We start from the raw sequence: 27648 nt of genomic DNA, 5'->3' as shown, positions 1-27648 counted from the left end.
GATGAAGAGAAGATATGTATTTATTTCATTACCAGTATAGATTCTGTGTAGAAAATATGGTTTTAAAAAACACACATTTTTGTTTTGTTTTCCCTTCCTCTTTACGTACACATAGTTCTCCTGCGGCAACAGGCAGATTATGGTAATATCTTAGAGGAGACAAGCAGTGGTTGTGTGGCTACTGAGTGGGATTTTTGCCTGCAGTAAAATTTTATTTTCCAAACTAAATGTGACAACAGAATTGCATACATAAACTGTTCATGGGAGCTGAGACCTATTTACAACAAGCAGCATGGTTACATTCTACCCATGACTGGAAATCCTTTTAGACTCTGTAACTGGTCTTGCCACAATCTTTGAAGACATGAGTTGCCTGACCCTGGTGTGTACAGCACTGAAGGCTTGCCCACATGGTTCTCCACAGGCCGTACCATAGCCCATATCATTTATGAATAAACTTGTAAACCCATAGGAAACATGGCACTTGACAAAATTTACCTTAGGGCTCACAGTGGTATTTGAGCATAGAGAATATATGCTCATTTGAACTACAACCTTTTAAAACTTCATGACCTGTGAATTATTTTTGAGAGGAAAAAGAAAATTGTGCCAAATAAGTTTATAACTGAGCGCAAAAGGGTTGGTACAAATAGAAAAATAGGGAAAGAATGAAAATTTCTGTGACACAGACTAAAGAGAAGAGAGAGTTGCCCTGACAGAAAAGAATGCTAACAGCAGCCAGGGCTGTATGAACAGGAGCGGACTCAGTAGAGACAGGGAAGTAATTAGTCTCCTCTACTCAGCACATGCGAGGCCACATCTGGAATACTGTGTCCAGTTTATAGTCCCCCAGTTCAAGGAAGACATCACTAAATTGGAGGCAGTTAGAGGACCATCGTGATGGTGGGGAGCTGGAGCACTTGCCCTGTGAGGAGAGGCTGATGGAGCTGGGCTTGTTCAGCCTGGAAAAGGAGATGGCTTCAGGGGGACCTGCCAGCAGCCCCCAGTGCCAATGGGGCCACATCTCTTCTCCATCAAGATGACAGAGTCAGGCTCCTCACAGTGATGCATGGTAAGAGGATGAGAGGTGATAGTTATAAACTGAAACAAGAGGTTCAGACTGGATATAAAGAAAAACATTTTCACTGTCATGGCAGTCAGACACTGGAATGGGTTTGCCCAGGGAGGCTGTGCAGTGTCCATCCTTGGGGATTTTCCAGAAACAACTGGCCAAAGCCCTGAGAATCACCGAATCTCAGAATGGTTGAGGTTGGAAGGGACCTCTGGAGGTCACCTGGTCCAACTTCCCTGCTCAAGCAGGGTCACCTAGAGCCGGTTGCCCAGGACCATGTCTCCAAGGATGGAGATTTCACAACCTCTCTGGGCAACCAGTTCTAGTGCTTAGTCACCCTCACAGTAAAAAAGTTCAGACAGAACCTCCTATGTTTCAGTTTATGCCCATTGCCTCTTGTCCTGTCACTGGACATTGCTAAAAAGAGCCTGGCTCTGTCTTCTTTGCACTTTCCCTGAAAGTATTTATATACATTGATAAGATTCTCCCCGAGTCTTCTCTTCTTTAGGCTGAACAGTCCCAGCTCCCTCAGCTTTTCCTCGCAGGAGAGATGCTCCAATCGCTTAATCATCTTCATGGCCCTTTGCTGGACTCTCCCCAGTACCTTCATATCTCTCTTGTACTGGGGAGCCCAGAACTGGACACAGTACTCCAGGTATGGCCTCACCAGTGCTGAGTAGAGGGGAAGGATCACCTGCTGGCCACACTGCTCCTAATGCAGTTCAGGATACCATTTGCCTTCTTTGCAGCAAGAGTGCATTGCTGGCCCATGGTCCTCTTGTCCACCAGGACACCCTAGTCTTTCTCTGCCAAGCTGCCTTCCAGCTAAGTGACACTCAGCATATATTGGTGCATGGCATTATTCCTCCCCATGTGCAGGACTTTGAAGTTCTCCCTGTTGCACTTCATGAGGTTCCTGCCAGCCCATTTCTCCAGCATGTCAAGCTCCCTCTGGATGGCAGCATAACCCTCTGGTGTATCAGCCACTCCTTCCTGTTTCATGTCATCAGCAAACTTGCTGAGTGTGTACTCTGCGCCGTCATCCAGATCATTACTGAAGATGTTGAGAAGGACTGGACCCAGTGTTGACCCCTGGGTTACTGGCCTCCAACTAGACTTCATGCTACTGATCACCACTCTCTGGGCCCAGCCACTCAGCCAGTTTTCAGTCCACCTTGCTGTCTGCTTATCAAGCCCATACTTCAACAGCTTGTCTATGAGGATTTTATGGGAGACAGCGTTGAAAGCCTCACTGAAGTCCAGGTAGACAATATCCACTGCTCTCCCCTTGTCTACCAAGCCAGTCATTTCATTGCAGAAAGTTATCAAGTTGGTCAAGCATGAGTTCCTGTTGGTGAATCCATGCTGATTACTTCTGATCATTTTCTTGTCCTTGAATGTGCCTTGAAATTATTTTCAGGATTCATTGATCTATCACCTTCCCAGGGACTGATGTGAGGCTGACTTGTCTGTAGTTCCCTGGGTACTCCTTTCTGCCCTTTTTGAAGACAGGAGTGAGATTTGCTGGGTCTTCAAATGGCTATCCCAATCACCATTATTATTCAAAGATTATTGAGAGTGACTTTGCAATGACATCAGCCAACTCCCTCAGCACTTGCGGGATGCATTCCATCAGGTCCCATGGACCTATGTATGTCTACTTTGCTTAAGTATTCTCTAATCTGATCCTCTTCCACCAAAGGTAGATCTTCCTTTTTCCAGGCTTTCCCCCTGCTTCTGGGACCTGGGATTCCTGAAGGCCGGTCTTGCTAGTAAAGACTGAGGCAAAGAAGCCATTCAATACTTTAGCCTTTTCCATGTTGTGTGTCACCAGGGCCCTGCCTCATCCAGCAGTGAGTGGTCATTTTCCCTAGTCTTCCTTTTGTTCCCTATGTACGTAAAGAAGCACTTCTTGTTGCCCTTGACATCTCCCATCAGACTCAATTCCAGTTGGGCTTTGGCTTTCCTAACTGTGTCTCTGCATGCTCGGACTTCCTGTATATTCCTTCCAGGTTACCTGTCCCTGCTTCCACTTTTTTATACTTCCTTTTTATGTTTGAGTTTTGCCAGGAGCAACTTGTTCATCCATGCAGACCTCCTGGCATTTTTGCCCAACTTCCTGCTTGTTGAGATGGACTGTTCTGGAGCTTGGAGGAGGTGATCCTTGAATATTAATCAGCTTTCTTGGGTCCCTCTTCCCTCCAGGGCCTTATCCAATGGGACTCTTCCAGGCAGATACCTAAAGAGTCCAAAGTCTGCTCTCCTGAAGTCCAGAACTGTGATCTTGCTTTTTACCCTGCTCCATCCCCTCATGATCCTGAACTCCATTATCTCATGGTCACTGCAGCCAAGGCTGCCTTCGGCCTTCACATCCCCAGTGAGCCCTTCCTTTTTTGTGAGTGTGAGCAGAGCATCTCTTCTCACTGGTTTCTCTATCACTTCGATCAGGAGGTTGTCAGTGATGCTCTCCAGGATCCTCCTGCACTGTTTATGCCCTGCTATGTTGTTCCTCAGGTTGGTTGAAGTGTCCCCCAAGTGGACCAGGACTGTGAATGTGATGCTACTTCAAGCTTTGAGCAGGAAATTGGACTAGAGAACTTCTCATGTCCAACTTGGATTATCCTATGATCCTGTGATGATTTTTCATTTCTCAGATTATCATATGAGCATATGATCATCCGTGTTTCTGCTCCAGTGGGGAGAGATTTAATGTTCAGCTAGCTGTGAGAGGTGGCTTCCTCGTAGGATAATATGCCACTAGTATAGGGTTACTCAAATAACAAGTCATGGTCTATATGTAGCCCATCAGGACAATTTGCAGGCCACTCCTAACATCACCCTTTCTAAGGAGACTGTCAGTAGTGAGGGGTGGTCAAATGCCCTAGTGAGTGCAGCCAGCTGCCAGCCTCCCTCTTGCTCAGAAATGGTAGCACCCCTCCGTAGCATGTGAGCAGGAGCACTTCTTGCTGGGAGAGAAGGAAGATGGTGGCAAGATGCTGTTAGCCTCTGCAGTTCAGGTCACCCACACCGTTCTTGCCCATGTGTGACAACACCCCAGATGAAGAAGAATAACTTTTTATTAATTATTTTCCTTTCATTTCTGAATGGATTGCGTGAAAATTATATAAGGGCTGTCTTGAGTATTGTCCTCAACAGCATTATATCAGCAGGATGGAAAGATAACCTGGATGTGCATTTAGTTGCCTCTTCTTTCCTTTCGTACCACTTTCTGCCTGGTCCTTTCCAATACTATGAGAGGAAATACACATTCAAATACAGAATCTTATCTCTAACCTCATTCTAACTGGGTGCTTATAAGGTATTGAGAGAACTTGAATGAGTATTAATAGTTGTAATAAGATGAGAGTTAAGCTTTAGTGCATAGCATGAATTACAAGACAGGGATGTAGATATTTGTTTTCTTTACATGTTGGAAACAAGAAAGTTTTTACATAGTAAAGTATATTACAGAAAGTAGCTGGCTGTTTTCTTTATGGACTCTTAAGTTTTTCTACTAAGCGAATGACTATATTCTAATGGTTTTAGCTTGATTAGGCCCTTCTACTTTAGTCTTGTTGTTTGTTGACCATTAGAATATTCAGTTCCCTTCCCAACTGATTGCTGTGAATGGGGCCCACACTGGGATTATGGTGTAGTTTTGCAAGATCAAACAAGTTGGCTGTTAGGTGTTTCGACGTTTTAAATCTTTGTTTACAGGAAAGGTAAAGAACCTGTTTACATTCAACATGTATAGTCGGTTTCTGGAGCAGCTGTTTATGCCAATACATCGATGTAAGGTTCCTGCTGTAGTTACCTAGTGGAATCTAATTGAAAACTTTCATCTGATTCCTCCTGTTTTCAGTTGATAATTTCCTCTTACAACAGAGTAAATGTTTTTCTCCGTTTCCACTCATTGTTCGGTATAAAATGAGAGTAGTCATCAATGAATCACATAAAATGTCAGCAGAAAAAAATTAGCAATTGGGCATTAGGAGGGTGGGAGAGTTTGGAAAGAAAAGCTTCTTTGGGAAGATCAGGGTATTTCTCTGGTCCTCTCAGCTCTCAGCTGTGCTGGATGTTCCCTCAGTAACGCATCAGTTCTTGCTTCTATTTCCTTCAACAGCTTGACAAAAGACAAACAGTTAGGGCAGCCAAGAGAAATACATTTCATGACATCATTCTCTGGTGGATATGTTTAAGTTAATTAGTTATGCTCAATTTTATTTCTTTGTTCTCTAATCTGTCTAAACTATGTTACAGGCTCCACTGATCATCTGTGAAGACTAAATAATGTGCAGGCTTGTACATGGTATTTTCTGACTAGGGAGAAAAAATTCTTGTTTATTTCTCCTAACCTATGTTGAGGAACCTTAACCATGGGAAGAAAATGGGGAACAGGTCTGATACAGAACTAAATGTTTACTGATGTATTTTTAAACAAGTGAAGTCTACTGACATCGTCAGGTGAAGACAGTATAAACATTGCTGCAGACTTCTAATTGTATATTGGCTAAGAAGTGGAAATCTTTTTTTTTTCCCCGACTGTATAATATGTCTGGTGATTAATTTAGTATCCATTATGAGTGCAAGACATCAGCGTTATGCACATTAAGTTCTTTCGTCCTCAGGCCAAGAACCATTTTGCAGGCGTAATGCTAGAATGCCTACAGAGCTGTGTGGGTGTATATAAACTCTAACCTGAACATCTTGCAGTGTTCTCAAGTGGGAGGGTAATTTCGCCTCTTCATTGATTTTACTGATGTCTCATATGAGCAAGCAGTGCCATTTCCCTCAACCTGTGATGAATTGCATGTGCTATACAATGTGGGCTGTTGCTCACCAGAGGATTAAGCAGGAGCAACAAACCTGCTTCACTTTCTTCAAACCTTTCATGAGTGACAGACATCTGCGTCATCTTGTACAGTCTTAACATTTTGATATATAAAAGCAGCCTTCCGGTTCTTCTAGAGGAGACTGCCTAGGTTGACAAAAATGCTTACATTGCATTTGGATCGTTTACAAAAAACCCACTGCATTACTTGTGCTGAAATCTTCAAAAGCAAATAAATTTTATGTGTAGTCTCAGCACTGTTAAATTAAGCTGTCCTAAGTACCTGCAGTAACCATGGTATCTAAAAGTCTGGATTACTGCAGCAGTTCTTTGTCTGGGATGTGGTACATACTGTACTTGGATTTTAATGGAGCCATTTATACAGATTTTATATTTTCCCATAAAACTCCTCAAGATGAATTAAAACAAGCGTGGGCTAAATGTTTGTGCTTTTCAGTGCTCTTTCTGTTACAGCATCTTACTGGCTTTCTTAATTGCTAACTTATGCAGTTTCTTTGTCTTTTAGAATGTCGGGTGGTGAAATCCACTTCCTATACCAAAATAGCTTCGACTTCACGTAGGAGCACCACCAAGAGCCCGGGCCCATCCCGACGCAGCAAGTCTCCTGCTTCTACTAGCTCAGGTAAAGCGCGCAAGAAATCTTTCTTAACAACAGCAACCAATCTATTTCAATACAATTGGCAATGTGCTTAAAATTCCACGTTTCTGTGGAAAAACATTGTATGTATGAAACAGTTGATAGTAAAAATTCACATGTTTTCTCAGTTGCATCTGAGATGAAGTGTCTTCCCAATACAAAATAATTCTTCAGTGTTTTATGAATCGTACTCTGGCATTACCATGGTTCAATTTATTTTCTGTGCATGATTTTGCTGCCAATACCTAAAGACTGACAAAAAGAGGTATTCTTTGTACTCGGAACTGAATAAGCACAATGCAGAAAATAGTCCAAGTTATGCAGCATAGGATCTGTGTCTGCAAAAGGTTGATGTCACAATCTTTTTTTGTATTTTTTTTCTGAGGGAGTTAAGAGGCAGCAGTGAGGAAAGGATAGGTTAAAGACAATGAGGATATTGAGGAAAGAGGGGCAGAGCCGAGAAAGAATGCAGTTACAGATGTGAATGTGAGGTGCAAAGATAGCTGAGGAAGAAATAAGTCAGAGTTCACCTTACAAGCCAGTGGTACAGGCTGGAGAAGACACAGCAAAAAGCTTTAAAAAGTTCTGTCTGGAGGGCCTGGCTTTGGCTGCCTTTGCAGCTGCTCCCACTAAATAGTCTATGACTAGTTCCCCCCTGCCGCTTTTTCCCAAGCAAAACAAATAAATAAACAAAAAAAGTGCATTAGATAATTTGCCAGTATTGGTGCCTGGAATTACAAATAATACTTGGCGTGGGCCAGTTGAGTAGACTTGATCCAGCACTGGCAGCATTGCTTGTGAATATGGGTTTTGCAAGAGGCAAACATTAGAGCTGTCTGAAAGTCACCTCACTCTTTCTGCCATAAGTCTTCTGCCAAGAGGGAAGCGAACGTCATACTGGGATCTGCATCCAGCACCGTAAGGTCTTTATGGGGAGACGGTGATCCGAATGGCCCACGTGCTCCTAGCTGGTTTCAAAGAGGGGAGGCATGGACCAGCTGGAACCATATTTTTCACAAGAAGACTGAGCTGAGAAAAAAAGCATCCTGGCTCAGGAGAGGAGGAAAGCGGGAGAGACACAATGAGAGACAGAGGCGTCGATGTGGGTAGCAGGACTGGGAGGGAACGTGCCTCCTACACATCCTAAGAACAGCTGAAATAGAGAAACCTGAAAAGAGGTAATGGGAAGAAGTATCAATTGTGAGGAACAAGCCCAGAGCAGCTCTTTCTTAAACATATATTAAGTAGCTTTCTTTGTAGCTAGGTGGAACAGAGTTAAATTAAACTTCAGCAAGGGAGGCCCTGTTTGGTGTGTGAATGTTATGGACTCTTTCTGTTTTTTTCTAATAAATATTCATTTGGGAGTACAGATAATGGACACTGAACTGTATATGTTCATTTCTATGTGGAATAACTGTCCTGCTATGCATAAAATGTTTCTGCCATGGGACTAGCAACATTTTTGCCATGTTGACTATGTGATACCTTGTTGGTTTCGGTCCTGAGGGAAAAAATACTGTTTTTACTTAAACATGCAGGAGAAGTATAGGGGAGTAAATCTTAATTTCCTGCAGTTCAGTTTTACAAGTGTCTGAGCAGAATACCATTACATGTTCCATCACTGCAAAAGATCAGGAGATTATTTTACAGCTTGTGAAAAAAAGGAATGTTTTCATTACGCCACAATAATAATTAATATATCATTAAATTTATAACAAGAAAAGAAACAGTGTAGTGGAAATATTAAAAATGCAAACCATTTTGGATGGTTCTGTGCTAATGACAGATTTGCCCATCTTAAAAATATCTTATGTAAAACCAATAAATTTACAGGAAATAGGCACATACTAGTTTGTCAAAAGATGGTCCATGACCTTGCCTATTTGACATAATCATTTGGACACTGTAATTAAGATTTTCTTAGAGAAAGACATTGGGCAAAGCCCTACAGATATGTATAGGGTGCTGACAGAACAGTCTGTCAACCGGTAGGAGCCTGGGTGAAGAACTGGCTGAAGGGCAGGGCTCAAAGGGCTGTAGTGAATGGGGCTGCATCTGGCTGGCGACCGGTCACCACCGGTGTTCCTCAGGGCTTAATTCTAGGGCCAGTTCTGTTCAATATTTTTATCAATGATCTGGATGCAGGAGTTGAATGCACCATTAGCAAGTTTGCTGATACCAAACTGGGAGGTGCTGTTGACTCTTTTGAGGGACAAGAGACCTTGCAGAGGGATCTGGATAGGCTGGAGCACTGGGCAGTCATTAATGGCATGAAATTTAACAAGAACAAATGTCAGATTCTGCACCTGAGACGGAGTAACGCTAGGCACAAGTATAAATTGGGAGAGGAGTGGCTGGAGAGCAGCCCTGCAGAAAGGGATCTGGGGGTGCTGGTCAACAGCAGGCTCAATGTGAGTCAGCAGCGTGCCCTGGCAGCCACGAGGGCAAACCGCATCCTGGGGTGCATCAAACACAGCATAACCAGCCAGTCAAAAGGGGTGATTATCCCGCTGTATTCAGCGTTGGTGCAGTCTCGTCTTGAATACTGTGTGCAGTTCTGGGCACCACAATTTAAGAAGGATGTTAAGGTACTTGACTGTGTCCAGAGGAGGGCAACAAAGCTGGTGAAAGGGCTGGAAGGCATGTCCTGTGAGGAGCGGCTAAGGACTCTGGGTTTGCCTGGTTTGGAGCAAAGGAGGCTGAGGGGCGACCTCATTGCTCTCTACAGCTTCCTGAGGAGGGGAAGTGGAGAGGGAGGTGCTGATCTCTTCTCCCTGGTATCCAGTGCTAGGACGCATGGGAATGGTTCAAAGCTGTGTCAGGGCAGGTTCAGACTGGACATTAGGAAGCACTTCTTTACTGAGAGGGTGGTCAAACACTGTGTGGTGAGTTGACCCTGGCTGGATGCCAGGTGCCCACCAAAGCCGCTCTATTACTCCCCTCCTCAGCTGGACAGGGGAGAGAAAATATAATAAAAGGGTCATGGGTCGAGGTAAGGACAGGGAGAGATCGCTCACCAGTTACCATCATGGGCAAAACAGACTCGACTTGGAAAAAATTAATCTAATTTGTTGCCAATCAAATCAGAGTAGGGTAATGAGAAAATAAAACCAAATCTTGGAACACCTTCCCCCCACCCCTCCCTTCTTCCCGGGCTCAACTTCACTCCTGATTTTCTCTACCTCCTCCCCCTGAGTGGTGCAGGGGGACAAGGAATGGGGTTGTGGTCAGTTCATCACACGTTGTCTCTGTTGCTCCTTCCTCCTCAGGGGGAGGACTCCTCACACTCTTCCCCTGCTCCAGCGTGGGGTCCCTCCCACGGGACACAGTCCTCCATGAACTTCTCCAACGTGAGTCCTTTCCACGGTCTGCAGTTCTTCACAAACTGTTCCAGTGTGGGTCCCTTCCGCGGGGTGCAGTCCTTCAGGAACAGACTGCTCCAGCGTGGGTCCCCCACAGGGTCACAAGTCCTGCCAGCAAACCTGCTCCAGCATGGGCTCCTCTCTCCACAGGGCCACAGGTCCTGCCAGGAGCCTGCTCCAGCGCAGGCTTCCCACAGGGTCACAGCTTCCTTCAGGCATCCACCTGCTCTGGCGTGGGGTCCTCCATGGGCTGCAGGTGGATATCTGCTCCACCATGGACCTCCATGGGCTGCAGGGGGACAGCCTGCCTCACCATGGTCTTCACCAGGGGCTGGAGGGGAATCTCTGCTCTGGCGCCTGGAGCACCTCCTCCCCCTCCTTCTTCACTGACCTTGGTGTCTACAGGGCTGTTTCTTTCACATATTCTGACTCCTCTTTCCGCTGTTGTTCTTCCGCAGTTCTTTTTTCCCCCTTCTTAAATATGTTATCCCAGAGGCACTACTGCTGTCGCTGATGGGGTCGGCCTTGGCCAGTGATGGGTCCATCTTGGAGCTGGCTGGCATTGGCTCCGTTGGACATAGGGGAAGCTTCTAGCAGCTTCTCACAGAAGGCACCCCTGTAGCCCCCCCCGCTACCAAAGCCAGTACACACTGGAACAGGCTTCCTAGAGAGGTGGTCGATGCCCCAAGCCTGTCAGTGTTTCAGAGGCATTTGGACAATGCCTTTAATAACATGCTTTAACTTTTGGTCAGCCCTGAATTGGTCAGGCAGTTGAACTAGATGATTGTTGTAGGTCCCTTCCAACTGAACTATTCCATTCTATTCTATTCTATTCTATTCTGTTCTGTTCTGTTCTGTTCTGTTCTATTCTATTCTATTCTATTCTATAACTTGTTACAGCTTAAAAAGGATAAACAATTGAAAATGTTTCTATGGAAGTTAATTTTAGTGGGGACAATGGATCTGATTTGTCTGTCTGTACCTCTTGTGTTTGCTTTCTGCAAATAGTGAAGTCAAATTGTGTGAATGTTACAGGAAGCCTGTTTCTAACCTTACATACGTGAGTATTTACATCAATATTACTGTCACAAAAGGAAGCAATATTGTACTAAGTGGGCACTTGCCCTCAAGAATTGTTTTTAGAACACGTAAAACTAAAAACAATCGATGAATAGATTTTAAAAATATGCAATTTGATATTAGGCACTGCATTAAAATAACAACAGTAGAAAGAAAAAGAAACACTAACTCTTAGATGTTGTTAGACAAAAAACAAAGTTCTCCCATGAAATGCAGACAATATGTACAGATTTCACTATTCTGCCGTCCAGTAGGCCTAAAAATACTGCCTATTTATTGGAATTATGTACCCGTGACAGTAGTAGAATAGAGAAATTACCATCTAGTGCACATATGAGCAGATAATTTTTTCCATGTTGTCTACATTAAACATCTCAGTATTAGAGTCTCCTAAATGACTAATGAATAACTGGAAGTTATTCTTTTGTTGTCATGTTGTTACTGCTAAGTGTATATACATGTATTTTTTTATTCTACACTTTTAAACTGCCATCAGTTCATCTTTAAACGACTGTTAGGGATTTTTCTTTCATTAGGGATAAACATAAAAAATACTCGAGAAAAACAGTAGATTCTTTGCTCAGATCAAAGGCAATATATACACATTCCAAAAATGAAAAAATGTATCATTTTTTGAAGAGTTGTATCATAAAAGAAAGTTGAGAAAAGTAGGGATAAAGGGCAGGCAGGAAGCATTATTGATAGTGTACCCTTGAGAACAAGCTAAGCAAGCTGTATGGAGAAGAGCGTGGTGCTAATTAGAAAGAACCTGTTTCCTCATGTTTGATTCTTGCTGCATTTTGAAAAGTCTGCGCATTCTTGCTATGCAAAAGGTTCAGATGCCTGCCTCGGTCATCAATTCATGCCTGTATCAAGATAATACACACGGATAACTACATGGGCCAAAAAAGGGAAGTTACATAGACAAAGAGTATGTTAAAAAAATGTAAAAGTCTCGAAGTTGGATATTAGAACTGATAAAATCCTAAAATGAAGGGATATCCTTGAGTTACCCTTAATTCTCTCCTGTATGCATCTATAGTATGGTATAGTCTTTAATGTAGGTATTCAACATTATTTTTCTTCTCATCCAGCACAGGATAGCTGATCGGGATTCATCATTTTTAGAGTTAATGAAGGTACAGTCTTTGGGTCATTTCCCCATTGTTAGAGAAATGGATGTGTAAATGAGGCTAGGACATCTAGACAGTCTGCTTTGGTTTAAGCACTTAAATACCATCCTCAAGAACTGTTTCCCTTCTTTGACACAGAATTTCAAGTGGTAAGTGAATTAAGCCAAACTTTGGCTTGAACTGAATGTTTATAAGTGCAATGAAGTCCCTGAGTCCCTTGTTCTGAGCAAACAGTGGTATGGGGTGATGAACTTTCCCAAATTCATCCCAATAGCTTCTGAAGTTGCTTACAGAAATCAAAGGGGTTATTCTGGGGGGTTGGTTGGTTTGTTCGTTTTCTTTAATGTCTGTGTCTCATTTTCACATCTCTAAGTTTGGAGCAATACCATTTTACCAAAACCAGTGCTTTGAAGATAAACTCAGTAATGTTAACAAATGCTTTTTAGAGAAAACTCTGCTTGAAGGCCCTCGCCCCTGATGTGTAGAGCTTTCTGTTTCAGTCTCACCTTGCTGTGGTGGCTCCTGACTGTGTGCAGGAGCAGGCAAAGGACCCTGAGCGTCCCCTCTCCTTGGCAAGCCCCCAGCCACTGCTCCAGAGAACCATTTCCCTCATCATTTCATCTGGTACTGGGGGCAAAGGGCTCTTAGTGACATTCCCAAGGGTCTTAGATAACTTTCACCCTTTGGAGGTGCCTTTCTTACTCCATTGCCTGTAAAGCATTGGTGAGCCTGAAAGCCCTGTACAGAACCTGCCATAACAACACTGTCGGGCTTTGCAGGTACACAGCCATGGGAGTAACAGTATGGGAACAACAGGATAAAAAATCCTGTCCCGCAGGGTCTGGGACACACTGCCATGGCAGCATGGGGGAAAGGGTGGAGCTGTGAGTGGAAAGCAGGCTGCAGACTTGCAGAGAAAGACCCTTAGTGATACCAGAGGCTACACTAAGTGCTCAGTGCCATGCAGGTTCAAATCTGAGGGCAAGGAAATATTGTCAGTCTGTAAGAGAATGGGAGACACACACTCTTCACCCTTTTCTTGAGCTATACAATATACAGTGAGCAAAAAAGCTGCATCTGCTTTTACACCATTTCTTGACATATTTAAGAGGAATGTATGCCTTTCCATAGGTGGTGTTCACTTTTCTTCCATCCCTGCTTTTTCCTTTTTTTTTTCTTAACAGAGCATATGCTTAATGTGTTTATATTTTCCTGGTAGCCTCTCTGGCTCCTGAGAGCAGATGCATCCTATTTCTATAAAACACAGAATACTTTTTTCTTAAAAGAGTACATGCAAGCTAGGAAGATGTGTGGTAAGGGCTGACTTCTCCATTATTATATGTTTTGTTCAGTTTTTTATTTACATCTGACAGTGTTTCAAAACAGTACCACAAGACAGAAATGTCGCTGCAGGAGCATTGCTTTCTGTTTTTTCACAAATGCATTTGAGGTATTGTCTGCTTCAGAATGCTTTCAGTCTAAACAGAGAAGAGAAGCAAGAAACAAGGCAAAGAAGAGAAGCAGAGAAAGGTAGCGTGACCTCCCAGGCTGGCAGAGGGCTGAAGTCTGGTTCCAAGTGCAATAAATAATCCTGCCTCTACTTAATTTTCCTGATGTCTTCTCAAAGCCTGTAAAACACTTTGATGTTTTTTTGTTGGCATCAAATATTATTCGGGAAAGGACATCGTAAAAGAGACGTTGAATTTCAGTGAGACCGAGTATCAGCCTGTTGCTGGTGACTGAAAATTATGAATGTCTGTTGGCTATTCTGTAGCTGTTGGCTTCTGTCCAGCTGCCAGTTAACACCATTGGTGGCAGCCTCAGTGCAGGTGAAGAGGTAACAGATTTGAAGAAAGCAGCACTTACTTCTTCATGATCATTATTTTTAGTCAAATCAAGAGCAGTATGAGATGGCTGGAATTATTGTACCCTTGGTCCAAATTAAGGAAAGATACTGCATTCGGGTGAACTCTGTTTTAGCCTCTGAAATCCCAACTCTAATTTTCAGCACTTGCTCTCAACAAAAGTAACTACTTTCTTTTTTTTCAACTTAAGCACCTCCTTCGAAATTATTTCCTTGTCACTTCTCCTCCCCTCTGAGCTATCTCGTGTTCCCCTCAAACTATCACCCACAATATTTCAGATGCTTGAAATCTTATTTGTAACAGCAATTCAGGTTTGGTGTTAAGAAGAGTTATTTAGGAGTTTCAGTTATTTAGTGTGACAAGCGTCTATTTCAAGAGTAATTGGGTTGATACGTACCTATTCTGAATGACAAAGGGAATGTATGTGAAGAATGGATAGAGTAGGTCATATTACCAAGGGCTGTGTATTTTTTTTAAAAATTGCACCTAGGCAAAGAAATTGTGAAGCTACATGTCAAACTAAAGCCTGATCAAAACTGTAGATGTTCCCTAAAGAAAAAAGTGGTTTAGGATATAGAAATTGGATCTTACTGAAGGCTTCTCTAGCACAGATGCTTGTGCTTTTCTCAGCCAGTTAGAAAAAAAGAGGTAGATGTGTTCCTCCGCAAGAAGATATGTTTTCATTTAGTTTGATAGTTCATCCCTAGGCCGTTATCCAGAAACAACCCTTCTTCAGCCACCTGACTCAAGAAGGTCTTTTGGATCCCAAAGGAAGGAACATGACATATCATATTGTCTTTGGCGAGGTCACATGTTTTTATTCACACTGTTGTAGGTACTCAACTGACAGATTTTGTAATAAATATGCTGAAGCGAATCTTTCCTGAAGCCAAGAGTGCAAACCCATGGGAGTGATGGAGTCATCCTACAGACCCAGGGATTTCCAGATGATTTTTACTTTGATCCTAGCTTCTTTTTAATTTTTTATTTGTGGTGTTTGTATTTGATACTAATCATTAAAAAATTAAGTTTTATCATTTTATAGCCTGTAACAAAAATCAAGAGTTAGTAAGAGAAACAGATTTGGTTAGACTGAATAGTTTCACCCTCTTAAAGGATTAAGAAGTTAAACACCGAATGAAGAAACGTGAGTTGATCCGTTCACACAGACTGATTTGAGAATCCTAGTCTTTCCAATTAGGCAAAACAATTCAAAAGAGAGATTTTCATTAAATCTTACGTACATGTAGATGCTCTCTCGATTAGGTACTACATGAAATGAACAGCCAAGATCATAGATATCAGCTGTACTCTGATGAAGTGCAGAGAAAAAAACAAGAGGCACTTACCCACCTTCTGAGGCTACAAAAAAAAATACTCATGGATTCCAGGGAATTGTATTTTCAAGGAAGGCTCCTGTCTTCTGAGATATCGGGAATGTCTGCAATGTCTACATGTTTGCAGCACTTCTCTGCTTGATAGTGCGGACATAGCTGACTTCAGGTTGAGGTAGAAGTGCTATCATAGTGGCCACTCCATGGAGATCAGTGTGGGCTGAGCATAGGTGGGGTTTACAGTCCGTGCTGAGCTCTGCACTGCTTGGGTTACATTGTGTGGCTACCACGGGTACCAATGACTTACAGAGACTCAGGTATTGGTGGCTGCTGGGATGGGAATGTAAACCTGACCTGAAGGTGAGCCTTTCTGCTGACGTTTCTAGTCTGTTGATCTGTTGATGAGGTGAAAGCTCTGTATGGGTCTGTCAAGCCTTGTCTTCAGTGGCAGAGAGATGTTCTTCTTGTATCTGTACAACTTCTTGACATAAACTCTAGAAAAGATTGAATGTAAAAAGGACAGTTTAGCACCAGTTAAAACGAATGCAGTACTGGTTATTTGGGATTTTTCTCAACCAGTTGCATGCTAAGGTAGAACCTACAAAGCCTTGTCTTTACTGGGGAGTGATAATAAGGGCACTTGCTTAATGTGGTGCTCTGGACAAACTCTGTCTTTTGGAATGAAGACAAAAATGACAAGATGTATACAAGTAGAATACAAAAGCAGAAGGAACGAAAAGGCAAGGTATGGTTTGTTCCCTAACTACTTTGTAACTACATAATCTTACTGAGACAAAAATGTTGTTTTGGAAAGGACAGTGACAAACTGCAAGAGTAATTGAGACAAGGTCAAGTAGTGATCTCGCATCACCATTTTCTAGCTAACAGTTGCTGAATATGACCTACACATGTTGTTGTGAGTTCTGTAAATCATTTTTTAGTCTAGCCTGTCCTACTCATGAGTAAGTTGTGGCTACGAAAAATCCTGCACCATTCCTTTCCCTTAGTCTCCTCTTTCCCCTTCATACACTCTCTTGTGTTTGGCAAACCACTTTTGTAAACACACAGAGTCATCTCCACATGTTTTATAGAGTACAAGATGCTAACACATCAACAGGCAGTTTTATAGGAAAGTATGATTTTAATACAGTGCAGTGGCATTGGCACCTTCTCAGACTGGAACTTGATACTTTAATTCAGCTTTTCTCACTTTTTGTTTTTATTACTTAATAAAAAGATGCCCTATCAAAATTTATTTATTGGAATGCCATCGAACTACTTTTTATTTACATTTTCACTAGTTTATAAACATCATCGTATGAAAACCTGTTTTGCATTTATCTCGGTAGATGATGGTATCCAGCTTTAGTGTTCTATTTTGTGGGGTTTTCTACCTTCATGTGTGTGCCAGGTGCTGGAAAAACAAATACAAAGACAGGTTCTTGCCCTGTTATGCATCCTCAGCAAGAGGACAGTAAGGAAAGGAGTTCACAGCTAAGCACTTGCATACGTCTGCTCAGAGCAGCCACAATAATTTTGTTATTGTTTTAGCTTTTTAATACGTATTTCACCTGTGAAATTTGAATGGATAAATCTTTTTCATGAGACGATGGGAGGGCGCTGTGTGTTAAGCTGAAGTCTCTGACCCCTGCCATTTTATGAATAAAAAGTGACAAGAAACCTCTTGCCTCACTCAATAACATGATTAATCACAACAGTGATTTACCAATTTCATATGTCTTTATCTACATCAGGGTTCCCTGTAGGAACATGTGCTGTATCAGTCAGTGAGAAATGCAGTGCAGATACTGGACAGGAGTACAGTTTCCAACCAGAATGCATTCCACCTAGGAATGGATTTTAGGGCAGTTTAGACTATATTCCTGTACTTATCAGGAATGCATTATTATTAAGTATTACAGATTTTATTCACATATTTTTTGCCATGTTATCTGGTCATGAGCAGCATATGTAAGAATGTTGTCGTGATTGTAAATGGAGTTCAGGAAGGGAGTCAGAATCAGTCCAGTCTCTTCCTGCTACACAGCACCTAATATCAACTCCATTTGCAAATTCAGTATAATGACTCACAAGGAACTAGAGTCAGAGGTGGAATGGCCAGCAAGCCATAAACTAAAAGATAAACAAGGAGGGCCCCTGGAGTGGACTGGGGAATTATTAGGAATTACCATTTCTTCCCTGTTGTGATGTCTGTCTTAAGCATTACATTAATAATATCAGCAGTAATAGTAATGTGTATCTCCAGGTATGCAGAGCATCCAGAGGACAGACAACATGATGTGTACAGAGAGTTCATTCTGCCAGAACTTAAAGCCTAAGTAGACAAGTGGTAGAGATGACATGACTTGCCTGATGTTGTGCAGATGCATATAGAGAGCTGAGAATAGAACCCATATCACCCAAGTTCCTGTTCAGGTTGACTCTAATGTAGACTCTGTGTGGCCTTCAGTCATCAGAGTTTATTTAATGGAGTTCTGCGCTTGGAATAAAATCCACCAAAATTGGTAGGTGGGGAGAATTTTGATGATTTTGCTTCATCTCCAGCATATCCTAAACCTCTAGGTGCGTGGGTTTGGATACATCTTCCCTAGCTTTAGAAGTCTACGCTGCAGTGGATGCTTCTAGTACATTGTTCATCAGGTCTGTTTTAGATGGTTGCTTGGGGATGATACAACTCATGCGATGACAGCAGCTTGGTTAAAATAAGGCCTAGAAAACTACTTCAGATGTAGAAGCCAATACAATAGGTGTCTAAAGACTGGTAAAAGGAATCTCATCCCCCGTGCTAATTGTCATGTCTAGAGTTTCCTAAACAGCTTTCCATAGGGAGTCCTTGTATGCTCACAAAAATCCTGGTATGTGTTTTAGGTACTTAGCACCTTTGTATTTTGGATGTGGGTAAGGAGGTGAGCAAACTCAACTTAAATCTCTTGAGGTCCTTGATCCATTAATTGTGCTCTTGATTTCACGTATTACAGATGGCCAACACAAGCACAACTATCGTAATTTTCCTTTTTAAAAAGTGCTGTTGGGGAGAGCATTGGAGCTTAGCTTAAACACTCTGGGTACTCTGGTGGTGGCAAGTGAGTAATTTTTAGGGTTTATGATACTTTGTTTTTTCATCTCAGATAGATACTCATCAACATGCTACATGTGGGAAATACATCAAGAGTCAAATACACCATTGTATCTGTTAGCCTGGTTCCACTTGGTAGCCTCAAGTCTTTGTCTTCAGGACAGAATAATTGTAATAGTAATGCTAAGAAAAACTGTTGTTGAAAGTTATGGGGAAGGAGTCAATCTATAAGGAACAGGAACCAGTGCCTAGTGCTACAAGGTTTATTAAAGTGTATCTGTTATCTCAAATTTTCTCATAATAATAAGACCTAAGAACATCTGCTTGGTTTAAAGAGAAGGCAGAGCACTAGTCTTGTTACTCAGCAGTCTTGAGGACTAGCTCGATGTGAATAGTAGTAGTTTAGTATTAGTTTCTAAATAATACCATATTTGTTTATAAGAAGCCCTTTAAAACTTTAGAAGTTTGAGATTCCAAGAAGCTAATTTTTAATGTCCTCATCTTGCCCTTTTCCTAAATTATTTCAGAAGTATTGATAATACATTTGATTTTAGTCATTATTGGCCAGACCTGTGGGGTGTTTTGCTGAATACCGTATGAACTTCAGTGACTGTGTCCATATGCATGTGCTTTCCCACACACACTTAGTACAACATTTGAGTTAGTGCTGATATGTGCAAACCATTGTCCTCTGTACAAAGAGAATTCGAAGCCTAGATGAGTGGAATGGTTTTCTAGAAAAGCAGCCTGTTTAAATCCAATTAGTGTATCTTGTTCCTATGGTTATACAAATATATTGCACCTTTACCTTAAACAATGCCTTGCATAAGGTGATGTTGAGATTTGATCACTCATAGCACCTAAGCACTATTAAGTGATCATTATTTATCATTTATTATTTATAATGTGTTTTATTGATGTGTGTGGTGTGGTAGGTGTACATGTTTCTTCCTTATAATGTGTGGGCCCAGTATTAGCCAGTGAGAACAATGTATTATGTAAAAAGTAAGAAAAATCTATTAAAAATGCCTACTGTATTATCCAAAGGAATTAGCATTTGCTAGATTGCCAGTCAGCCAAGGTTTTACAAGACTTACTGTCATTTTGATTTTCGGATGAGTCATTTGGTATATTGCCCCCAAAGGCACCTCATTATGATTCAGTGCACAGCATATAAAATTGCTTAGGCTTTTGGGGCTCCACGGAAAGTGAGTGGGGGTTGCAGTGGCTCAGCGTTGTGAAGCAGCAGCATTATGCTTAATTGACACCTTTGATGTAGCCCTAAGACAGCACCTGCACCTCCCACTGCTGCTCTGAAGACGTCAGCCTTACGCAGAAAAGGCTTCTGCTTATGAATCCTGCATCGCATTCAGCTCACTCTGTGAGCAGCCCCAGCTATCCTTAACTAATCCCATTGCTTCTCAGTTTGGCTACAGCTTGGCTTAGTACAGAGCAGGAATTTTGCTGCTTGCTATTATCAGGTTAAACAGTAACATTTTGTCCATGTTAGAACTCATAGAAGGTAAGTCAAATGCCTTGTTGATATCCTAGTATGTAAATATTCTCCTAAGATTCAGAATCTGGGAATCTGATTGTCAATTCTTTTTTTCCTGGTGCTGACAAATGTGGACTGTGATATAACAGTTGCTTGTTTAAGAATATTTACATATATATGTGATACACGCTTTCTAGTGTTTCTATCAGTGCTTCAGTGTGAACATTATTGATAGCCTCTTGTGTGATTACTTTGTAGTAGAATTCTGTCCTCTGCTGGTATTGTTTTGTTGATTTAATGGATAATGTCACATGCATGCAAAAGATACTTCTAAAATGATAGGCACTGACATATATGAAGGAACTTACTTATTTGAGAAAGTGATGCTTTGCTGTAAGTCAGACTTGAGGTGTTATGTCCAATTTATTTGCCTCTAGAAAGCCCTTCTGGGTTAAGTCTGAGGTGATATTTGGGTCAGATAGTATTGCAAAAATCTCTTCGAATGAATGAGTGAGGAACAGCAAGCAGCTGATTTGTTCTTGCCAGCAATACTGCTTTTTATTTTTGGTGGGTAGCCCTTCAAGCCGTAACTAAATGGAATGAAAAGGTTTACATATAGCAAGTGTCTGTTAAGGTTAACAAAGCACCTTGCTCCCCATCACTTTCAAGCACAGGAGCAATACAGTTTAAGAAAACATGATCATGTTCTCTGCCATTGACTAAACAGTCTTTCCAGGTTTGTTGATTATTTGCTTGCACTCTGTATAAAAATTGGCTTCATGAGGCAAAACTCTGAGGAAACAGTTCTTTTGTGAATTACCTTATTTAATGTTTAAAACATTAAGCAAAAGCAAATTAATCTGTTCAACAAAGAATGAAAAGAAATATATTGATTTAACTATTTCTTTGCTTTTAATAATGCCTTGTATTTATTTTTTGAATTTATTGTCCTTTTAGTGAATGGAACCCCTGGTAGCCAGCTTTCTACTCCCCGCTCTGGGAAGTCTCCAAGCCCATCTCCCACCAGCCCAGGAAGCCTACGGAAACAGAGGGTAAGGAAATAAGGAAACTGATTTCTGAGCGTGGCTGGGGACAATCAGGCATAGCCATTATCTGATAGCCTTCTCCCCACTGATTCCTTGTGTGTAGAGTCATAGGGTGGAAGAGCCTGGCTACAGTCCTTGTTGTGTTTGTACAACACTCTGAAGTGGAATACAACTGTTCTGTGTCTGTCAAAATGCTAAGTATGCTGGGAACTGGTTTATCCTTGAGGGGAAAAACAGGGGTATCTTCCTCCTTTTTTACAAAACTTTTTTTTTTGTTTTAGTTTCTTTTTCCAAACGTTTCACAACTGGAGGGAAATGTTCACATTGTCAAAGACTTTTTTTTTGTTCTTAATTTGCCATGGGCATTATGTCACTTGCAAAACCTACAAACAGCTTTGATTTTGAAGCAAGGTGAAAGAATGCGCTGTGGAATTTAGCTGTGGATTAGCTGTGGTATCATAGCTTTGTGCAGTGAAGGTACTATCAGTACCAAGGCAGCACGAGACTTGTCAGTCACTTTGCTGGACCAGAGTTGTTAGTAGCTGTAGGTTCCCCCTAGTTATCATGCACAGAGGAATCTACAATGTACCTAAGCATCCAGAATTAAAGTAGTACCTATGTTACTGCTGTAACCCTCTGACAAAATATAACTTGTTCAACCCAAAAGGCGCCACATGCTGATTTAATTAATTGTATCTATTCAAAAGCAATGGGACAGATGTCTATGTATCTTCTCTTCTGCTATTTTCTAAACTGTGATCAATTCTCAATGAAAGCTTCCCTAAGGCAGTACTCTGTATCTCAGACTTGTTTATAAACACAGTTTGAACACATGCTTTTTCTGCCTTTTCAGTTTTTAAATAAAGACATAATTTGTGTCTCTCAAAGTAGGGGGATTATGTACAAAATCGGCAGTGCTTGACTTTAGGGGCTGGTGCAGACCTGATTCCCCAGATATCCCGATCAGGAATAGCTGTAGCATGGCACAACTCCCTTCTAGCCTGTGTACTCTTCTTCATGGCTGGTGGATACCAGGGAGCTGAGGAATTGTGCATGCCCAAGTCTTACCTCAGGCTGGGATACAGCCATGGATTTCTGCCGTGACTTGTTCATAGATACGGAAGCCGACTGTGATCTTGCAGTATAGAGATAGCCAGTGAGCGGCAGCTTGAAGCCTCAGGGTAGTGTCATGGTTTTCATCATCTGGTACACAGAGAGTAAAGATGCAACTTTCAGCTGGGTAAGCTGGTACTAAAATGTTCTTGAATGCAATGTCTTCTACACCTGTTTGTTCTTACTCTCAAAGCTTATTAATGACTCATTAATAAGTACTGAAGAGGGAACAAAGATTCTTCCAAATGAATTATACATTGGTGATGTAAGGGTGTCTCTTTAGATGGATTATATCAGTATGCAGTGGATTTTCATTTGCTGTAAGGCTGTCTCTTTTCATTGGTAACTTTCCTAAACTTCCTTCCCCACCACTGATACTTCTCTCCCCACAGTGAAGAAATGTTTTTCTGTTAACTTTTGTGGATGGGTGAGTGGGAACCATGTGGTCAGCACCATTAGACAGAAGGGTGTTTTGGCCACAAGATTTCTGGCTTTCAAATGTGAATAGGAGAGCAGATGGGCTTCTACTTATCCAGGTTCCCTATGTGGAAGTGTAACAGGATCACCGAGTGGCAGTATTATGGATGCGAAGGACTGTGTAGTGGTAATGTAATCACATTGCTAACTGTATAGAAAATAAATATTGAAGTAAACTACAGGAGAGATAAGATATTGTTAAAGAGTTGAATTCTCTTCTCAGATATTCATATCCAGTCCCCTTGACCTCAGTAGGGGACCTTTCATGCTTGTCTGGCTTTACTTTAGACAGATTTTTTTTTTTTACCTGATGAAACATGGAATACATTCATGTAAAAATAGATAGCAATCATGTAAAAATGCATTGCAATAATATTATTTAGGTTACAAAATCAACTGCTTAGCAGTTCAGGGATGGAAACTTTACACTTGCTCTGAGAATTTATTTCAACTCCTTTCACGTTTAACTTGTGAAGTGAATGAGCTAGAAGTTCAGTGTAAGAACATATGATTGTGTCGTTAAAGGTCATAATGTGTATTCCAGTGACTAAATTAGTGCTATGAACAGCCATTAAACACTGCTTACTAATCTTGATTTTCTTGTTAGCAGTATAAATGGTGTTCTGTTTTGTTTTAGTACCATCTTTTGTATGTTGCCATTTAAATTTTATTTAGAGGACAGGTTATTTTATGTACCATATTGTCATAAACCAAATTTGAACCCAAAGCATTTTGCTTTGTCTTCAGTGGCTTCAGCTACAGGGCTGACAAGCCAGCTGCAGGAGAAGGTTTATTCCTTAAGAGGTTGTTGAAGTGTTGGTATCATGTAATAGACCTACAAGAGAGAAGAGGAGACTGATTTCAGTGCCCACCTTGAATTCCCAGTCCTGGGAATGCCAGCTCAGCTGTGTAATTTGTTTTTTCTCTGCCCCTCTCTCTGTGCAGTTAGTTAGAGGAGTGCCTGTTCTCTTGTGCCATCAGGTACATGGGATGCCAGTAGTATGTACTGGGTCTGGAAGGTGATAGGGAACGTTGACTCTAGCATGGCCTGTTTCCCCTTGACATAACTAATCAATCAGCTCTTCAGCATCCCCATCTGAGTGCTATGAGGGAGTTGTAGGCTTGGTGTGTCAAAATGCTGAGGGGTCTGGGCAGGCTGCCAGTGTTTTCCTGGGAAGTACAGGTGAGAGGGAGCCATGCTTTTGAATTCAGAGGCACAAAAGCAAGGTAATTCCACAAACTGAGGGATTTCTCCCTGTGAATAGTAAAGACCTGTAAAAATAGTAGAGAGGGTAGAATTTTCCAAAGAAAATATTCCTTCTAATTATGGAGTGCATTAGGCCACTTAAAATAGGGATCAATCATCTTACTTACTGCCATTTCATCACTCACCTTTTTAAAAAAATAAATTCTGGCCTTTGATGGAAGGCTTTCCATTGATGCAAATAAAGCCAAAAATGCTGCTGTGGTACATAGTCATGAAAACAGTACTCTTGTAGCCCTACAGATAAAATTTTGTACCCTCAAAAGCCAGAACTTTCTCACTTGCATATGGATGTGGCTGAGTTGTTTCCAGAAATTTAGAAATCAGTGAAAGTTATATTTTTATAATCTTGGGTGAAATTCAATCTATATTTGAGGAAAGTAAGATTTGAAAGATTAATTTCATGTGTGTAATACAAGAACTTGAAAGTGAACTAGGAACCCTTTATCTGCTATCTGAACTAACTATCAACCAATTGTCAGCTTCTGAGTATTTTAACTTGCAAGCTGTGTATTATAGTTATTCTTTCTTGTAGTTTAATTCTTTCTTTATATTTATTCTTAAATAGGAAATAAAGATTCTTGTTTTTAAATTGTTATGTACTTAATTGTGTATTTCCACAGAGGATTAAAACATCTGAAATTCAAGTTTATAGCAGTTGAAGTAGAGAGTTATTGTGTTGCATGTGCCTATAGTTCCTACCACAACAGAGTACGGTTAAAGATGCAGACTCAGAAAAGGTGACATGGCAATCATAGCAATAAGTATACATAATAGCAACCCCTGCATTTTATTTAACTAGTCTTTATAATAGTTTATAAGCTTATTTTCCCACTGTCTTGTAATCAGAGTCATTATTTCAATTAAGGTGGACACATTCTATACTTTATACCTGATTTTCTGTTGCTTGCCATTATTTTAAATGTTTTTTCTACTTCCCTAGAGACTACAACGTATAGAATAATAAAAAATTAGATTTAAGGTACCTCCTGACTAATCAGACAAAGAAGTTGAATTCTATGTATATAAGAATTTTTTGAGTTATGTGGCCAAGAAGTCTTATTCATTCAGCAAGTTTTGTCTTTTTATTAATCTATGCAAAATAATAAATAGATTCTCCTCATATTTTTCAGAAATACAGCTTTTTGGCTAATTATAGGCAAGGAAAATTCTTGCAGAAAGGAAAATTTTTTAAAAGTTTCAAGTATTTAAAAGTATATGAAAAAGCAGAGAATATGATCCTGAGATCTTGTGCATGATTTTGCTTTAAAACAACCACAGTTATTAAAATAAACACAAAAATACTGCCTAAATATTGAAAGTCAGTTCTCACAGATATCGTCTTTGTAAGTTCTGAATGCATATTTTTTATATTTAGAGGAGTGAGCAGTCACCTGGAAGATACTATTCAAAAGTTTGGGGTGTTACCCTCCCTAGCAAATCAAAGAATTTTTTTTCTGTACTATATATTAGAAATTCCCAAACTGTATATGCTCAAAAGAAATTTTAATAATTAACTAACTAGTTAGTATTCAGAATGAGATGGTCTTGTCTGTTTAAAATTCTTTTGTCTGGATTGTTCACAACAAAATAGAAATGTATTTAAGATCTGATTTTCACTCTGCCAGTCTAACATGTCTGCTACTGTATGTGCACATGCCCATTCATAGAGTACATGCAGAATAAGCATTCTAGGGAATGAAAAACCCCTTAAGGGACTTAAATCCCCTTTATATCATGCCTGCAAGTAAAACATAAACCTGCATAGATTATTGACATCCTTGTAAATTTGAAATTTGTAAAGCATTCATTTTAGGTAGTCCTTGTTTTATAGTATAGCTTTTAGATTTGTTTATTTTTTGTCTCAGTTATCTTCCTGTGATTAAAAAAAACCCCAAACCCCCAAACCAAGGTCAAAGCTGGTTCCATCAGCCTTCCAATTCTCATGTGTTCTTGTATTTTCTCTTGTAGTTGTTTTGTTCTATTTCGTAAATACGTTTTATATTTAAAGGATCTCTCAAATCACCTTAAAGGTATCAGAGCTTGGCTATGAGGTGTACTGGGCACCTGCGTACTTGGCGCCCCTCTAAACCATCAGTTTGCTTAATTCACCTTAAAAAGATAGTACTCTGTCCTCTACCGCTTCTCTTTGCTGAACTTTCTCTTTCATTCGGTGCTATTGTGTATCTTGGCGAGGATTGTTTTGCTGTGTAGGTTGGATAGGCCAGTGTATCATCCCCTAACACCTCTGGCATTTGAGGATTATCTGATCCATCAGAGGATGCTCGGAGTGGGTGTTGAAAAAATGAAGCGGATCCGTACACTCAGACTCTCCCTCTGCTGTCATGAGCTGGTTGCTTGGCTACCGTCAGAAAGAGCCAGTGACGGGGGGATTTTACATGCTGTCTTTTTACACATACACACAGACACAGAAAAACTGTAGAAAAGAGATACCATTGTCAGTACAATATAGGTAACAGCAATATTCAGTGTCAGCATTATGGGGCTCAAATGTTTCTGGATCCATGCTATATCACCAGTGGGTGGCAAGTTTTGATTACCTTATATAAGGTAAGCACTTACTTTCCTACTGCTGTTTGCGAAACAGCAAAAAGGGAAATAAATTTCCTTTAAGATTAAATTCATATTGCCAAGTTTCCAAACAATTAGGAGACTCTCCAGAACAGACAAATATTGTTTTAATAGTGTTTAATAGGAAAGAATCAAAGAAAAAAGTAATTGCCTTTTAGAATATGTTGTACATTGAAACTCCAGCTTTATTTACTAACCATCTATTTGTTGATTAAAAAATAATTATATGACATTAAGCCAAAAATCTGAGTATGTAGAATATGTGTATTTTATGTTAAACAATATCTTCTGGTCCACAGTAACAAAAAGAATATAAGACAGTTACAGTGCAACAAATCAAACACAATAAACAAATCTATACTGCACTTCATCTTACAGGACCTGTATCGCCCACTCTCTTCGGATGATATGGATTCAGTAGGAGACTCAGTGTAAAAGAGAAAATGGAACAATGTTTATGGTTTGTGATTTGGTGAAGGTTTAACATTTTTAAAGAGAATAGCTGCTAATTTACAGTAATAGTGAATCGCACAAAAGAGTTTTGCATATTTAATATTAAAAACATGGGGCCAAATTAATTCTGGTGTGGGGGGGTATTTTTAGCTTTACCACTGCATTTTAATGCAAGAATTTGTAATGAATGAGCCATTTAATATGTCCATCAAATACAAAACAGCATTGTGCACACTTTAAGGAACAAAGATTGGATAAGGTGAATATAACGCACAAATCCATACGGGGCACATTTATGAATAGCACTCTTTATATCATCTAAGGTACTGATTATATGTTCTGTTTTTACCATACGTATCTTTATTCATTTTGGTATGAGCAGTTAATGAATACTTTGCTTTTACCAATGAATAGGTAAAATGCAGAAAAGAAAAAACCTGCCATATTAAACTGCTTGCACCATGCTGTCTGATCCCGACACGCACATTTGGAACACTCTAAGTTTAGTCTTTTTATCTAAATGAAAAGAAAATGAAGAAATCCCTTGTGGTCACAGGACAAAAAGTAAATGCTTTCAAAGCAGTGTTCCAAGTTCTCTTCACTGCATTACCATCTGACGACTGTAAACAGAAGGGTGTTCGCAGGCAACATGAATATTTTACCTGGCAAGAGCTGTTAATACTGATCATCCGTGTGTTGCAAGTAAATATGGACAGATTTCTAAATGAGGAAATATGGGGCCCTGCTGGCTAGCAGCGTCATCTGACGCACATATG

At 40.6% G+C, this 27648-nt stretch overlaps 1 protein-coding gene across 2 annotated transcripts in view; it reads left to right on the top strand.

Annotated features, from left to right (window-relative positions):
- The window catches only part of DCLK1 (doublecortin like kinase 1), a 251971-nt gene that overhangs the window by 168615 nt on the left and 55708 nt on the right, over positions 1-27648 (top strand). Inside the window, exons 5-7 of one of the 2 annotated variants that reach the window (XM_050905638.1) lie at positions 6430-6546; positions 20885-20979; positions 26798-26956. In XM_050905638.1, coding sequence (XP_050761595.1) covers positions 6430-6546; positions 20885-20979; positions 26798-26854 — 269 coding nt within the window. In that variant the 3' untranslated portion in view covers positions 26855-26956. Of the gene's footprint in view, positions 1-6429; positions 6547-20884; positions 20980-26797; positions 26957-27648 lie in introns of those variants that run through there. The other variant, XM_050905630.1, reaches the window with a different exon arrangement.

Source organism: Gymnogyps californianus, chromosome 1 (genome assembly GCF_018139145.2).
Source record: "Gymnogyps californianus isolate 813 chromosome 1, ASM1813914v2, whole genome shotgun sequence".
NCBI lineage: Eukaryota > Metazoa > Chordata > Aves > Accipitriformes > Cathartidae > Gymnogyps > Gymnogyps californianus.
This window is presented reverse-complemented; position numbering and strand designations above follow the sequence as displayed.